Source organism: Chiloscyllium plagiosum, unplaced genomic scaffold (genome assembly GCF_037043375.1).
Source record: "Chiloscyllium plagiosum isolate Xiang-an unplaced genomic scaffold, Cpla_swu_hap1 HiC_scaffold_9, whole genome shotgun sequence".
Taxonomy (NCBI): Eukaryota; Metazoa; Chordata; class Chondrichthyes; order Orectolobiformes; family Hemiscylliidae; genus Chiloscyllium; species Chiloscyllium plagiosum.
Genome location: NW_028270147.1, coordinates 36,092,744 through 36,107,035, shown reverse-complemented (window position 1 = coordinate 36,107,035; position 14,292 = coordinate 36,092,744). Strand labels below are relative to the sequence as shown.

The following is a 14,292-nucleotide window of genomic DNA, read 5'->3' as shown; positions in this document are numbered from 1 at the left end:
AATTCAATTGTCTATCTATTAGCAATGATGATATAAACAATATTTTCATTTCAGTGGCAAGCAGTCTTTAAGGTCACACAATTGAACTTCGGTTGGAACACTTTGGTGGCACTGCAAAGGAGCTCCAACATGATAGAATATGCTCAATCACTGTGTTCTGTACCACGTAGGGCAGGAAGGAGTTGTCAGTATGCTTCCATCTAGGATGGGGAAAATAAAACTGTGCTATTAGTCACTTGTATGGATTCTTTTACTTGCTCAGTTATAGAGGGGTAAAGTGTAGATTAATTATCCTGCATTCTCTACTCAGGGTACTTAGACTGAGAAAATCAAGAAAAAACAACCACACATACATAAGCACACAGGTACTAAGCCCAGATATCCCACATGGTCAGCGCTGAGCCAGCTCATTTTGGCTGGGATAGAAATAGAAGCTCAGTTCCCACTCCTAATTCCTGGCCGTCGTTTCTGCACCAAGTATGGATATCAGGTGACAGCAGGAGTAAGCATGGCTGTGAAAGTCCACAATAAACCAGCCTGATAACATTTTTACATGGAGATCTGCACCTTGATCAATGTACAGGATTGCTCTTAATCTCTGTGGAACTATATGCCAACAACAATCAGGATAAGAAGTAAAATAAAAGGATAATTTCAAATGATTTGAAAATAAATGGGGTTATTGAAGGTTAAGTGTGAAGCATTGCAAATGGCTCAGTGGGGTTTTTCCAGTGAGTAAACGTGTTAAACATACTTGGAGAGTTTTGAGTTGTTTAATCTCAGCATGGACAGGAGTAGACATACTACAATTAACCTCAATATAATTGGGCTATGTTGGAAACTCAGCTAGCTCCTAATTGTGATTGAGCAGAACCATAGTTGATTAGGTGACTGATGTTCAATATCAGGGCTAATTTATAAGATTAGCGGTTACCTGAAGGAGATACTGGAGGATGTCTGTGACCGACAATGGCGTGGTCAGGGAAGGAGGAAATGGGGGAAGAAAAAAATGGGCAAGAAAAACAAACGAGTGTAGACAGAAAGTATCTTAGTGAAGATTAATGTGGAAAGTTCAAAGATTCCTGGATCTTCTTCTCAACAAGCTCACAGTTTTGATAGGCCCCTGTGCTTAATCATCCACCGGGGCTTCTTTTACATGTTATTTAATCACATTTTTATATACTGAATCTGAAACATTAGACTTCAGTCAGGTAGCCTACAACAGCCATGAGGGATGGTAGGTCAGAATAGTAGAATTCCTCCCGAACTACTAATAACATCATTATATGCTGGCAGTTACACTGCGGAACATACAGAAGTGCATGTGCAAATTCAGATTGTGCTTTCAGCTACTGGGCAGCCTGTTGCTTGACACATTGACAACCATAATTCAAAAGTGCAAAACTAGGATATCATAAGTCATATCACAAAGTAATATTTCCAAGTCATTCACGGCCTGTTTAAAGGGATTGTACCACGTCCATGGAGATTTCCCAGGTCATATTTCTGGGCTAAAGACCAACTTTGCTGCATCCCTGTTCATTTTAAATTGGTTTTAGATATAGGCACAAACAGAATCAAAAGTATTAGGATTACGTATCATTCCATACAATTTTTTTGTGACCAAAAATATTTTGTTTTTATAACTGGAAATGATCTGTATTATTTTGTCCTGTCTATAGTTTTCCCTCTTTCCAGAATTATAAATTACTCCCCAGATAGTCATAGAGTTAGATAGGAAGATAAGCTGCCAATTTCTACCAGTGCCTTTTCTTGAAAAGGTTGCTGGAAGATGTAAAATGGTAACCCTTAATAAGTCCAAGAAAACTGATGGGATTGTATCAGTAGCTCCAATCTAGTAAATTATCACTTCTGATAGTGTTTTACAGTACTGGCATATCATGTCACTGCAAAACTAAATTCCTACTTACACCATTAATAATAATGATTTCACAGAATCCCTACAGTTTGGAAGCCGGCCATTTGGCCCACCGAGTCTATACTGATCCTCCGAAGAACATCCCACACAAACCAGCCTCCTACACTATCCCTGTAACTCTACACTTCCCACGGCTAACCCACCTAGCCTGCACATCGCTGGATACTATGGGCAAGCTAGCACAGCCAATCCACCTAACCTGCACATCTTTGGATTGTGGGAGGAAACAGGAGCACCCCGAGGAAATGAACGCAGACACAGAGAGAATATAGAAACTCCACACAGACTCCAAGGTTGGTATCGAACCTGGGTTCCTGGCACTGTGAGGCAGCAGTACTGGCCACTGAGCTGCCCCTAATTTCCATTAATTATTAATGGAAGCAACATATTATTTTGGAGCTTTCTTGAGAAGACTTCCTGAAGACTGCAATGTGAAATAATGGAATTGAGATGACCACTGTTGCAAGATCCAAAGTGCACCTGAGTAGTTCCCAGAAGGCAGCAATAAACTTTTTCAGTCCCAGAGGGGCTAAGATCTTTTCTCAATTCTAGAGGGGACTTAAAACTTTCCCAATCCCAAACAAGATCAATATCCTTTCTCAATCCTACAGGATCAATAACATTTGCAATTGCAGAAGGGTTAACAACTTCTCTAGAGAAGGCACCCACCGGAACTGAAGGATTTTTTTAACAAACTCTTATTCTCAGTCCAGGAACTTGACAAGATCTCGGAGAAACAGACGAGGCCAATATAGACAGGTGTTGCTGAAGACCCTCATAGGAACCAGTGTTCTGAGCATTGAGATGACCCCCATTCCTCATAATGTCAACTGGACTTTGTGTCTTTGGGGATAGGCAACAAGGATTTCCACCTACACTGCACTCCACGTGATGGTGGAATTGGAATCTTAGAAATTTCAGTCATACAACTTTACTTATGTCAATGTAGCTTCTGCGTTGCCTCTTTAGTATATCTCTTCTGAAGACATTATTTACACTCAGAAACAAAGAGGCAGAAAGATGTTAAAATTAACAATATTTCTTTGAAATAGTTTGACACTTTTAATAGAAGTTATACTGGTGAGAATGCTACTTTGAAGGGAAAACCTAGAAATGTGATTCTTGACTTTAAAATGATTCCTGATAATAAAGCTTCTTATTCAAACAAGGGTTTCAGTGACAAGACCCTCCTTCTTTAAAATAGACTGATGGTGAGGCTTGCTCTTTAAAATTGAAAGAATGATGTAAGAGGCAGGATTATATGACCATCCACTTACTGCAGCTGGCTACTCCAGAGATCAGGTCAAAGGGCAGCACTGATTACCCTTGCAAGGAATTCCTTTGCAATGTGGTTACTGGAAGGCAAATCAGCCTGACTTAGACTTTAACCCTTTCAAAACCACTCGGGACTAAAACAAAACAAGCCCAACATTAAGAGAAATAATAATTTTGAGTTTGCGTAATGAGTCAACCAGCTGGCTATTTCTAGTCGGCTAGTTTCCAAGTGACATGTTTTTTCGGCTATTTCAAAGTGGGGACAATACCCCAGAGTCAGTTCTGACCAGTGAATAGCCTGGCAAATGTAACTGTCATTCCTGAACCACCCATCAATGGCACGCACATAGTTTAACTTTAATTTGTAAAACATACGTCCCTCCTTGGATTGACAGTCATCCTAAAATTCAAGTCATTCTATAATTGGCCTGAAACAGCAGTGTGGCTTCATTCTGCAGACAAAGGGCTGTGTTTCAGTGAAACAGAATGCTGATGTTGTTCCACCTCTTACCATCTTGCTTCACAGATTAGCCACAAAGCTGTGCACTAAATCAATCTGGAAGTACTGTACCTTACTTTCCAACTTCAAACAAATATCTACTTGCACACCATGAAATGTATGCTTTTCTCATTTTTCACACCTATGCACTCTTGGGTCCCAAGAGTGGTAATTTTCACCCAATTCTAGATGGTTTTCTACTGCAGGCTTGGGATCACATTAAGAAATGGCCAGAATCTCCTTCAATTCACTGGGTGGTGAAATCTTTTGGGTTGGGTAGGGGGGGGAGGAGAAGAAATGGAAAACAGAGGGAGGATGGGGTTCCAAACACCCACTGTAACAACAGCAGGAAAACCACAGATAACCTTAAATAAATGGCTACATTTATTTGGGTGGGGGGAGTTCTGCTTAAGATGCCCCATGGAGTTTAATTTCTGTAAGTACTTATTAGTCCCTCAAGGCAGAGAAATGGCTTCCATATAATCAGCCTAGGTTGAAATCAAATTGCAGCTTCAGAGCTTTACCTAATGGTGCCCCTTAGGGCAAATTCTAACTCCTTTCATTTTCCTTTTCCCTCTTGCCTTACCTCAATAATACATTCTGGGAATCCTTCTTCATACCACCCAAAATCAGCTCCTCTTGCCAATGCATAAACTTCTTTGAGAATCCATGGCAGCCTCCAGTTAATTCTAGAGGAATATTAGGAGCCTGTAATAATGTAAAAGATATGCTTTATTCACACTTGGTTAACTTGTGACCTTTTATTATTCACACTGAAGTAGCAAGATCTAATTTCATGTGGGGAGTCCAATGAAAACGGAGGTATCACTACTCCTTTGAAAAACATATGTAGATACCTATTAATGTATAGGTAGTGGGTTATCTTAATTAGAATCATCTACAGTAGTTCCAACTTCCTGCTCCAATACTTCTCTGAGCACTTTCACTAAGCATTTAATGCAGAATGGATGATTTTACCCACAACTGCTAACTTGTGCAGGTTTATCCAAATACCCATACTATCTAGGTTTACATAATTTCAAACTTTATTGGAAAGAAATTTATACACTGTCAGTCTTGTCTACATTCAAAACCCAAGGGCCACAAAGTGAAAAGATAATAACATCAACAAACTTCATTTGGCCTCTTGATATAACACCTCAAATGAATGAGGGTCATGCTGAATATTGGAATCTTCTACAACTGAAAGATACATTGGCCCTAACTGCCAGAAACTATAAGGTAAGTTCTGCTCTCTTGCATTTGTACTACATTGTGCACTTGAACTGTGCCCAGATTTCTGCATTACTGCCTGGCAATGCTAAGGCCAAAGTTTACATAAAAGCAAGAAGTATGTTAGCATATTAAAAAAGGTTCACCTCCAGTGACTTTTTGTTTCGGGCAGTTGTCGGACATTCCGTGTCAACTGGCTGTAAGCAAGGTCTATCCATGTAAGCGTGTCCTACTTGAGCCTTGTCAAGCATCTCCCTGAATCCCTCCAAAGACGCAAATTGCCCCAGTTCATCTAGGAGCTGCACAGGATCAAGGTTCATCCACTGAATATCTGGTTTCCCTCTGTTTACAGAAGATAAATTGTTAATTTTTGCTGAATCAATACACCATTTCCACCTCCAATTGATACCCACCTCTGAAGTAGTCTGTAACAGATAGCCTGGAAACAGACTGAGGAACCAACTCTGCAAAAATTGTATTAATTAGCATGCAAGGTCAACTTTCTTTAAGTTTTCATGAAAATTAAATGGAATAGTGCATAGACAATTTGTTGCATGCTCAATCAACAAGCTAAACTACGTTCAAAGGTAGTTTTGACTGCCAAATCAATCTTGGTAGTTCTTCTAAAAGCCAGCAGATGGAGTGTTGCACTGAATTTCATATAGGATAAATCAAAAGACAAAAAAACTTCCTAAAACACAGCATTATCAAACTTCAAACAAGAAGATTATTAGAGCACGATATCTTTCTGCTGTGAAGTAGCATCACAAAACCAATGCCTAACCTTACTCATGAGGATGAATCTAAAATGCCTTAGGAGTTCAGGTGGTCTCCAATTCTGGTTCTAGCAGGAGACAAGCAGATTTCCATTATAAACCTGGTTTCACGAAGTCTCTGCTTAGTCTGGTTGTCTCCTGCTTGGCTTGTATGGGGGCAGAAGACTAGCTACATGGATTAGCAAAGGTAAGGATGGTGGGAGCTTGCCCTGTTCAAGATCCAGTCGAATCAGTGGATGCTGGCATATTGTTTCAGTGGAAATATATCAGCATTTAAAAGGTGTACAGTCTATAAAACACTGAAAACCATGATTTTAAAAATATTTTATATATTTAAACCTCCAGTTCAATTGGTTGGTGGGAGAGAAGGACTGTGGGTTATTTGGCAACCCCCTATTTCACAGGAAGACAAGTGGTGACATTTCAGGCTGGCATGAGAAATTTAGCATTCACTGGAGATGCATCCAAATTATCACTTGGACCTGACTATCCCATGCAAATGAGGGGTTTTCCAACTAGTTTTATTAAGGTCAATGTTGCTGAAAGATGCCACCAATGCGATCCTAGAACCAATATACAGTACCATGGACACTGCCTGTCACTGAGCCCTTCTCCTTTTTCGATCATTTAATCCATTTGTATTCTGTTACTAGCTCTTGTCGTCATGCTAACAACATTACTAGATTTGGAATACATGGTCAGGTGTTACGTTTGTTGTATTTTACAAATGCCATGCTGGGGCCCTCTTATGGTACAGTGGTAGAGTCCCTACCCCTGGACCAGGAAACCTCGGTTCAAGTCACACCTGTCCTAGAAGCGTGTTATATCAGCCCTGAGCAGGTTAATTAGAAAAAAAATTTACAAATGCAAATTCTGTGCCAAGTTTGCTCATAGCCTCTGCTTATATTTCTTTTTGAAGTTTTTCAGTCTAACCAAGCTGATCTTATTTGCACAGGAAATCTCAATATCAAGGCTCCTTTTTAATGGGCATGTCTTACCATCAAAACCTTTTTTAAAAAATTATTTTTCTGTCAAGGGTTTTTTTGGTGTGTGATAATGCTATTTAAACTATGGATCAGTAAGAGGGTAAATGTGTACTGGAGGAGTTACAAGGCAAGACAGCATAAGGAAGATGAATTATCATTAACCTTGGGAACCTCTTTACTTTTTGTTTTATCTGCTGTCATTTTAACTGTGGGCACTAATTCATTACCTCCCTACTGAAGATTCAGCAGCTAATCAAAGTCAATGTTACTGATGATGTTATTCCAACCACTGAATAAAAATGGCTACTGACCAAAACATTAAAAGTCGACATTGAAGAAAGAAACATTACTAACAGTATTCTTTTTAGTTATTCAATTTATACTGATGACGAGACTCCCTCTTTATGGAAGTGACAGTATCTGTTTAAGTTACTATGCAGGAGGATTTCCTCTGTCTACTACTTGTAATGAAATGAATAACATATGGATGAAGAATGCTTATATAAATTGGCTACAATCAGTAAACAGAAGAAATCCCACCCCTGCCCCCCACCTTGTCAGTACATTCATTTGATCATTTCACTTAATTCACTTTCCTAATGTGAGTCTCAGTGGAGAAGGTAACTCAACAGGTAATTTCTGTAAATGAAACTGTTTATCCCCCAGAGGAAACAATCCACAATCACTTTCCATAGATAGGAGACACACTGCTGTCACTGATGCTTTCCAGAATCGGAAACTCATGCACTACACCTGCCCCAGCCTTTATAGAAAATGGGCAAATAAATCAGGAAACCATACAAATACAAATATTCATGAAATTTAGAATACTATTTTCCCATATCTATTGTAAATCTTATTTCTAATATCCTCTTAGATTATGTCAAAACACATAGAAATGGTCTATAGGTAAGTACTTCCTCTTAACAATGCTTACCCATGGTGATACCTTCTCCTTTAAGCTTATATCATTGCCAGATGCAGAGTAAAAGACCATGTATTATCCTATTATGGAGGAACAAAGTGAGGGAAAGCCTGATCAGGCTGCGGTGCCCACTCGTATTTCTTAACTTTGTGCAGTGAGACATGACAATTACTGGAGAACTCTCAAATGTCTTGATATTACTGGCGTGCGGTTTGTCTTGGGTCATTTTAAATTCCTGCAGTGAATGAAGGGTAGGGATCATCTCCTCCTCTTTTAACATGATGATATTAGGATGGTTAATGATGTATGCTTGTTAGTTGAAGGACTGACTAAACTGTAATAAGAAGCAGCCTGAAAATGAGTGAGAGCCAGCCTTATACTTTTGAGCTTTTCTGTTTGCAGGATTTATACTTAATCAAATAGGACAAATGGTTCAGTGGAGCATTAAGCTATAAAAACACTAGAAAACGAAATAAAAACTAAGGAATAAAACACATCAAAATTAAAAAATATAACCGTAAACAAAACATCAATAATAGTAAGCAAATGTATTACTGTACTTGTGTGGAATTACCCCATTAAATTTTATTAAGTCTCTTATTAAAATAATAGAAAAAAAGTTTCATACAAACACGCGACTATTTCACGCAGAAGGTAAGAGGTGCACAATAATTAGCTTAACACTAGGCAGGAATAATTGTATGAAACATTTTGTTATCTGATGTGGCAAAACATTCAAATTCTTTTCCCATCATTAGTGTTTCTTTAAAAATGTGATTAGAGTCTTCCTGTTTAAGATCTCCAACTCTGCTACAATTAGGTGGCATTTTAATGAATCAATTTTCCTTCACTGCACACTGTCCACCTGCACATATCCAGGCTATGTGTCAGGCCTGATCAAATTAATTTTTCATTAAAGGTCGTTCCTCTAAATAATCAGATTACGCCCCACAAACACAGCCTTGCGGTCTCCAACGCTGGCTGCCACTCTTGATTGTGTCTCTCCCCCTCCCCCATTGTGCTCGTTCCTCCTCCCACTCACCATGTAACAGCTCTCTTCTCAGCCACATTAAATCATTAATCTCTTCATCTGTAAAATATCCTTTTGTACGGTTTTCTCCCGCCACCACAAAGAGTGTCTTTTTTTCCTCTCTCTCCCCCTTTCTTTCTTCTCATTTCAGTGCATTTCAATACCCACTGCTGCCAGCTCATCACCATTTGGGAGCTGAGTGGAAAACCAGACTCAAGGAATCAGGATAGAAGAAGTTCCTGTATGATGCTCACACCCTCCTCCCCAGATTGCCTCACTCCATTCCGACAAGACCTAATAAAGTTCTTCAGAACTGTCAGGTCTTTCTTAGTTACTTTACTGGAAGTCGGGTAGGAGAGGGTGGGGTGAGGCAATCTATTGTCCTTTTTATTTCAAGCCTTTTGGTAATCTTTAAATAAGCTAAAACGCTTGGTAACTCAAGTAAATAATGATAAAATGTTACTTTGAAGAGCTATAGAATACCAGCCATCACAGAGTGATTTAATGTGACTATTTTAAGCATTAAGTGTGCAAACTGGAAGAGTGACATCCAAAAGTTTTCAAACTATCATCTAACAACTGAGATCAGGTAACTGTTTTAAACTTGTAACTGTCTTAAACTTGCTCCATACCATCTGCCTTTATTTAATATCTTGAATACATGCTATATATTAAAAAGGCGGAGGTGGGATTAAAAACCAAGAACTCTGAGCCCATTACAGAAACCCAGCTGATGTCAAGCAGTGAACGGAGAGTAGCAGAGGGTAACAAGAAGAAGCGGGAAAGATGAACTCCAACGCAGTAAAATCTAACATTCTATTCAGTGTTTCAAGATGGTGCCGGAGCATAGTAATACTTTGTGTATTGCATGTGAAAAACACTTTTCACTGTATTATTATATACATGTGACAATAAATCAAAATCTAATTTAGCACAGGCAGAGGGATATTTAGACAGTCAGGTGTTTTACCCATGACTGTCAATCGATGCTGAAAAATGGGAGAATTCTGTGCTTTAATTATGTCGGTGCATGGGATATCATCACCATAAGTTTAAAGCTTATGGCAAAGAACAAGATAACTGAATAAGTCATACTCAGTTTTACTGTATGGAATTTTGTGGATTTATGGACATATTGGAGATTGGATTCTGAAATAACACCCGTTTCTCCATGAGAACTGTAAGCCAGTGGTCTTCCAAAGAATCCATGACACACAGCAAATGAAATGCTACGAATTACAAACAATTTGATGGTTCAGTGTTGGCCATATCTCGTAAAGGAAATTTGTGAAAAAAAATGTTCTCCTCAAGACATTTCTTTAAAACAAAGCAAGACTTTCCCGTCATTTTAATAAGATCTCATAAGCTTTAAAGCACGATCCAAGCTAAGGCCAGAGTTCCAACTATCCAAAACAAAATTATTAAAATGTTCTCTGAATATTGGTACTCCTTTGCTATAAGTTTCCTTTTTGCTGCTTCTAAACTGGTTTATCATAAGTAAAGCCTCCCTGCAATTTTGGTGTTTTATTCCAAGTGAAGGAATCTTTTTTAAAAACTGCCAGAAAGAGTGACTCAAGTGTACAGGACATCTCAAATAGAAGACAAGGGGGGATAAAAAGTCCAACTCTGGCAGAATGACACTCCAATAATTCATGAGTGAGGCATCGCATGAAGCAAGTTCTTTCTGATTCCCACATACCAGCGACCCCTTCTACTGCAACCAAAGAGAGGCTCCTTTATCTCCTATTTCTTGCTTGAGTGAGCCTTCTCAAGCCCTTTTGTTTTTCCACTTTTGAGAATAGATTGCCATTCTTTGTTCTCCTTCTTTCTCTCTCCCTCTCTCGCTCTCTCTCCCTCTCTCTCTCTCTGTTTCTCCCTCGCGTTTTCAAACTGGCTGAACTGAAGCGGAAGCTGACGGCGCACACAGACTAACTTTCAGCAATGAAGGGGAGGGGGTGGGGAGGGTGGTAGCAAATTGGGGTAAGTTCTGTGGCTCTGAGGCAGTGAGGAAACAAATGGAAAAAAAAGCTAAATCCTGCAAATGTCACATGTCCACACTGATTTATAAAAAAATGGATTTGAAAGAGTAAGAGTCAGTGTCAGTTTAACACCACAGAGTAAACACAAAAAAAACTGTGAAAAATCTTTCAAGAATGGAATGCTGTCAAGTGAGCTGATTTTAATCGAAAGAGGGCCTTTTTCTTCTCGGGGCATTTTTTAAATAGGGCCCGTGGCATGAATGATGTGTACATTTTATTTGTTGGACAACTTGCAGCAATAAGGCTCCGATTAGCATGAGAATAACTTCAGTTACCGTCTGTTGACAAAGAATTCCCATAGGTCTCTCTGCTCTGCCTGACAAGTAACCACATCGCAGGGGAAGAATGCAAGCCATTGTTCAGTCTCTCACCACTCTAGTTCAGACCAAAAACTTGCGAGAAACATCCAGTGTATCATTTTAAGAGTACCAATCCCTAAAACCCCAGAAACATAATAATTAATAGTCGTACTTACGGTAGGTAAGCAGAACCTCCTTGAAGCCTGGCACCATCCCAGAAACAGTCCAGTGGAGTTAGGATAACACAGGGGAAAAGCTTCTCAATCATCTAGAGGGTGGAGAGAAAGTGAGTGAGCAAATATTGCTGTTTGTACCATCAGCAAAACAAAAAAAAACTGAAAAATTGGGAGAAAGCAATTTATTTATTCTTATTTTGACTGTTGATTTTCATTAATCTGTCATGGCAAAGTTATTTTTAGTGACTGGGGGAGGGAAAAGACATTATATTGTCGATAAATGTTGGTGGTATGTACACTGGCATCTTAGATTTATGATGATGTAACCCCTCCACTGACCTTCAAGACTTTTCCTAAATTGCAGAAACTGGAAAAACTTGGCTAATTGTCATAGTCCTAACACAGAGCGAAAACAAATCAAAACAAGGTTTGGAAAGAGGTATATCATGGAAGACTCTCGTTTGTCTATGATGATGAGTGAAAAGAGATGCATTTTAAAGGAAATGGTAATCCTTCAGTGTCTCACCCCAAATAATTATTGTTCATGTGTGATCCTGGATTATAACATATCACCAAGCTGTTCAGTCACCTGTGTGAGTGTGTGTGCGTGTGAGATTATCATTGGCTGATTTTCCCCACTTTGTGCAAAAGACAACTGTCATACCATTTTGTCTAAGACCAACTGGCTCATTATCAGCCAGGATCTGAACTGAACGTGTGACTGCCTTGGTTAGCTTCTGGCTCAATAGTGCATTTACCCATGGCCATTGTGGGAGCTTGCTTGTTAAAATAACTATTTCTGATGGATAAAGCACATGTCCTGCAGTGACGGGAATGACGTTGGCCAGTGGATCATTGAGTATGAGATCCCTGATTGGGGCTGTTAACCTGGGCCAATCAGGAAGCCTTGGCTGTCAGATCTAAATAGGAGACTCAGAGAGTCTCCTCACTCTAGGAACTGATTTTGAGCTCGCTGGTCAGAGTCCATGTACTGTGCACATGTAAATAAAGGGTGACTTGGTGATGGAATATTAGTCTCTGACCAGTTATTTCAGTCCTAAGAAGTCTGAAATAAGTTTTAAAGTGAGTTCCATAAATTGATGTCCAAGCACCACAAGGAAAGTCAGAGTCTCTGTTTTCCTGGACTCCCTACTTCTCACTCATTAGACTCTCTCAAACGCATACCCGACATCACCCCCCTCATTCTCAAAACATACCTGTGTGCAATCATTGTTATTATCAACTTGATAGCTGCTTCTTCCCACCAAAATTGAGCAGTCCACTGAGTTTGATGCCTGTTCTTACAGCCAACAATCTCTGCTTTTTAACTTTTGCGCAATACGCTGGTTTGAATAAGAAGCCCTAGATCTTTCCACATTGCAACTTGTTCTCACACTGACCTAACTCTTCATTTTTTTCTAATTGTGAAGAACTACTGCTACATGCGGTATGAAATACAAAAGAAGCGACTTAACAGTATTTTCAGAAACATGATGAAATTGGCCAAAACTCTATAGTCCGACCTACGTTTAAATGGCCACAATAATCTACCAGATTTCTACTTTTTTATGTTTAGTGACTTTACATATGAAAAGAACATAGTGCAGTACTAATTTTACACTTCTAACAAAGGGGTTTCTGATCCTCATAAACTACGGTACTAACTGTGGTCAGTGTTTGATTGATGTTTAATAATTTGTGGTTGTATGTATATGGCTGTGGGGCAGGGGGTTGGGGAGAAGACAGAACAGAAAACAGCAGAGATAATTAATGATGGTGGGTGCCAAACATCCTCTTCCGTTGGAACATATACAGGCTATGTTGGCAGAGACCACGCTGAACTCCAAAACTATTAGCTAGCCATAAATCAGCATAGCCTGTCATCAGCCTTCTGCCTCTGCGTCTCGATCATACTAGTTGGCTTTGAAAGCCTGACAGCAACATGCAAGTTCCATTGTACACATAGCACAGTGTCATATTATGTCAGCAACTCCACATGGGAGCATTTTTGAAAAAAAGAGTCTGCAGTCCCCTCCACCCCCTTCACCATATTAAATTAACCCTTTGCCCTACAATATAATTAATAATATAGATGAAAATTTGTGTTTCATGCCAAAGATGTTGCTAGTCATAACGTGTGGGTACAAGGCATAGGGCTTTTAACAAAGTGCTCTAGGTAAATAGAGATTTATGGGCTTTGCTAATACTGTTTAGAGATTAGATGGTTTTCTCAGTTGCTTACCTAGTGAGAAGCACAACAACACAGGCAAGGTAGGCTATGCTTATCTCCAAACTGTGGTAAATTAGCTGACATTATACAACCATAGTTAGATGCCTGCTACAATTGATCTCAACACTCTTGAATGAGGGAAGCACGAACGAGCTATGGCTTCCACACTTGACTCTTATCCAGTGACTTGTGCTGCAAGTAGAGAGATGTCGGAATATTTAGATGAGCATAGGATTGAGTTCACCTGTAATGCATCCCATGATCACACAGCTTGTCAATGCTCAATATCCAAACTGACTAAGATATATCTACCATTTGGACCATTGTGAGGCTGTCTTGCTGTTTATTTTTGTAATCCACATCTTTCTTTTTATGGAATCCCTACAGTGTGGAAGCAAGCCATTCAGCCCATCAAGTCTACACTGACCCTTCAAAGAGCATCCCACCCACCCCCCTCCACTGTCCCTGTAACCCTGCACTTGCCAAGGCAAATCCACCCTTGCAGCACATTCCTGGATACTGCAATTTACCATGGCCGATCCACCTAACCGCACATCTTTCAACTGGAAGACAATTATTGAAAATCATCTCTACATTAGTTCTCATAGTAGCATAGCCTAAATAAAGTACCAGCAGGTTGAATTCTGAAATATTTTATCACCTTGCTACATGGAGATAATACATGATAGGCCACCACAGAACTACCAGATCATAGAGCTGCTCTCTAATTAGAGAGAGTTGACAGGTGGTGGTTTTAACCTGAGGGTCACCACGCTTCAGGCAAGTGGAGAGGTTAAGAAGGAGAGTCCTACATAGTACTCGACTGCTAAACATCAGTCTAAATTGAATTATACCAATGTTACTGCAATGTTGCCATCAAATCAG

The 14,292-nt window shown here is 39.5% G+C and overlaps 1 protein-coding gene across 3 annotated transcripts in view; it reads right to left on the bottom strand.

Moving 5' to 3' along the window:
- The window catches only part of ptch2 (patched 2), a 112,394-nt gene that overhangs the window by 57,663 nt on the left and 40,439 nt on the right, over positions 1-14,292 (bottom strand). For all 3 annotated transcript variants that reach the window (XM_087990536.1, XM_043699052.2, XM_087990537.1), the window contains exons 5-7: positions 11,178-11,269; positions 5,093-5,288; positions 4,300-4,421 (exon numbers count right to left, since the gene is read on the bottom strand). In XM_087990536.1, coding sequence (XP_087846662.1) covers positions 4,300-4,421; positions 5,093-5,288; positions 11,178-11,269 — 410 coding nt within the window. The remainder of the gene's footprint in view (positions 1-4,299; positions 4,422-5,092; positions 5,289-11,177; positions 11,270-14,292) is intronic.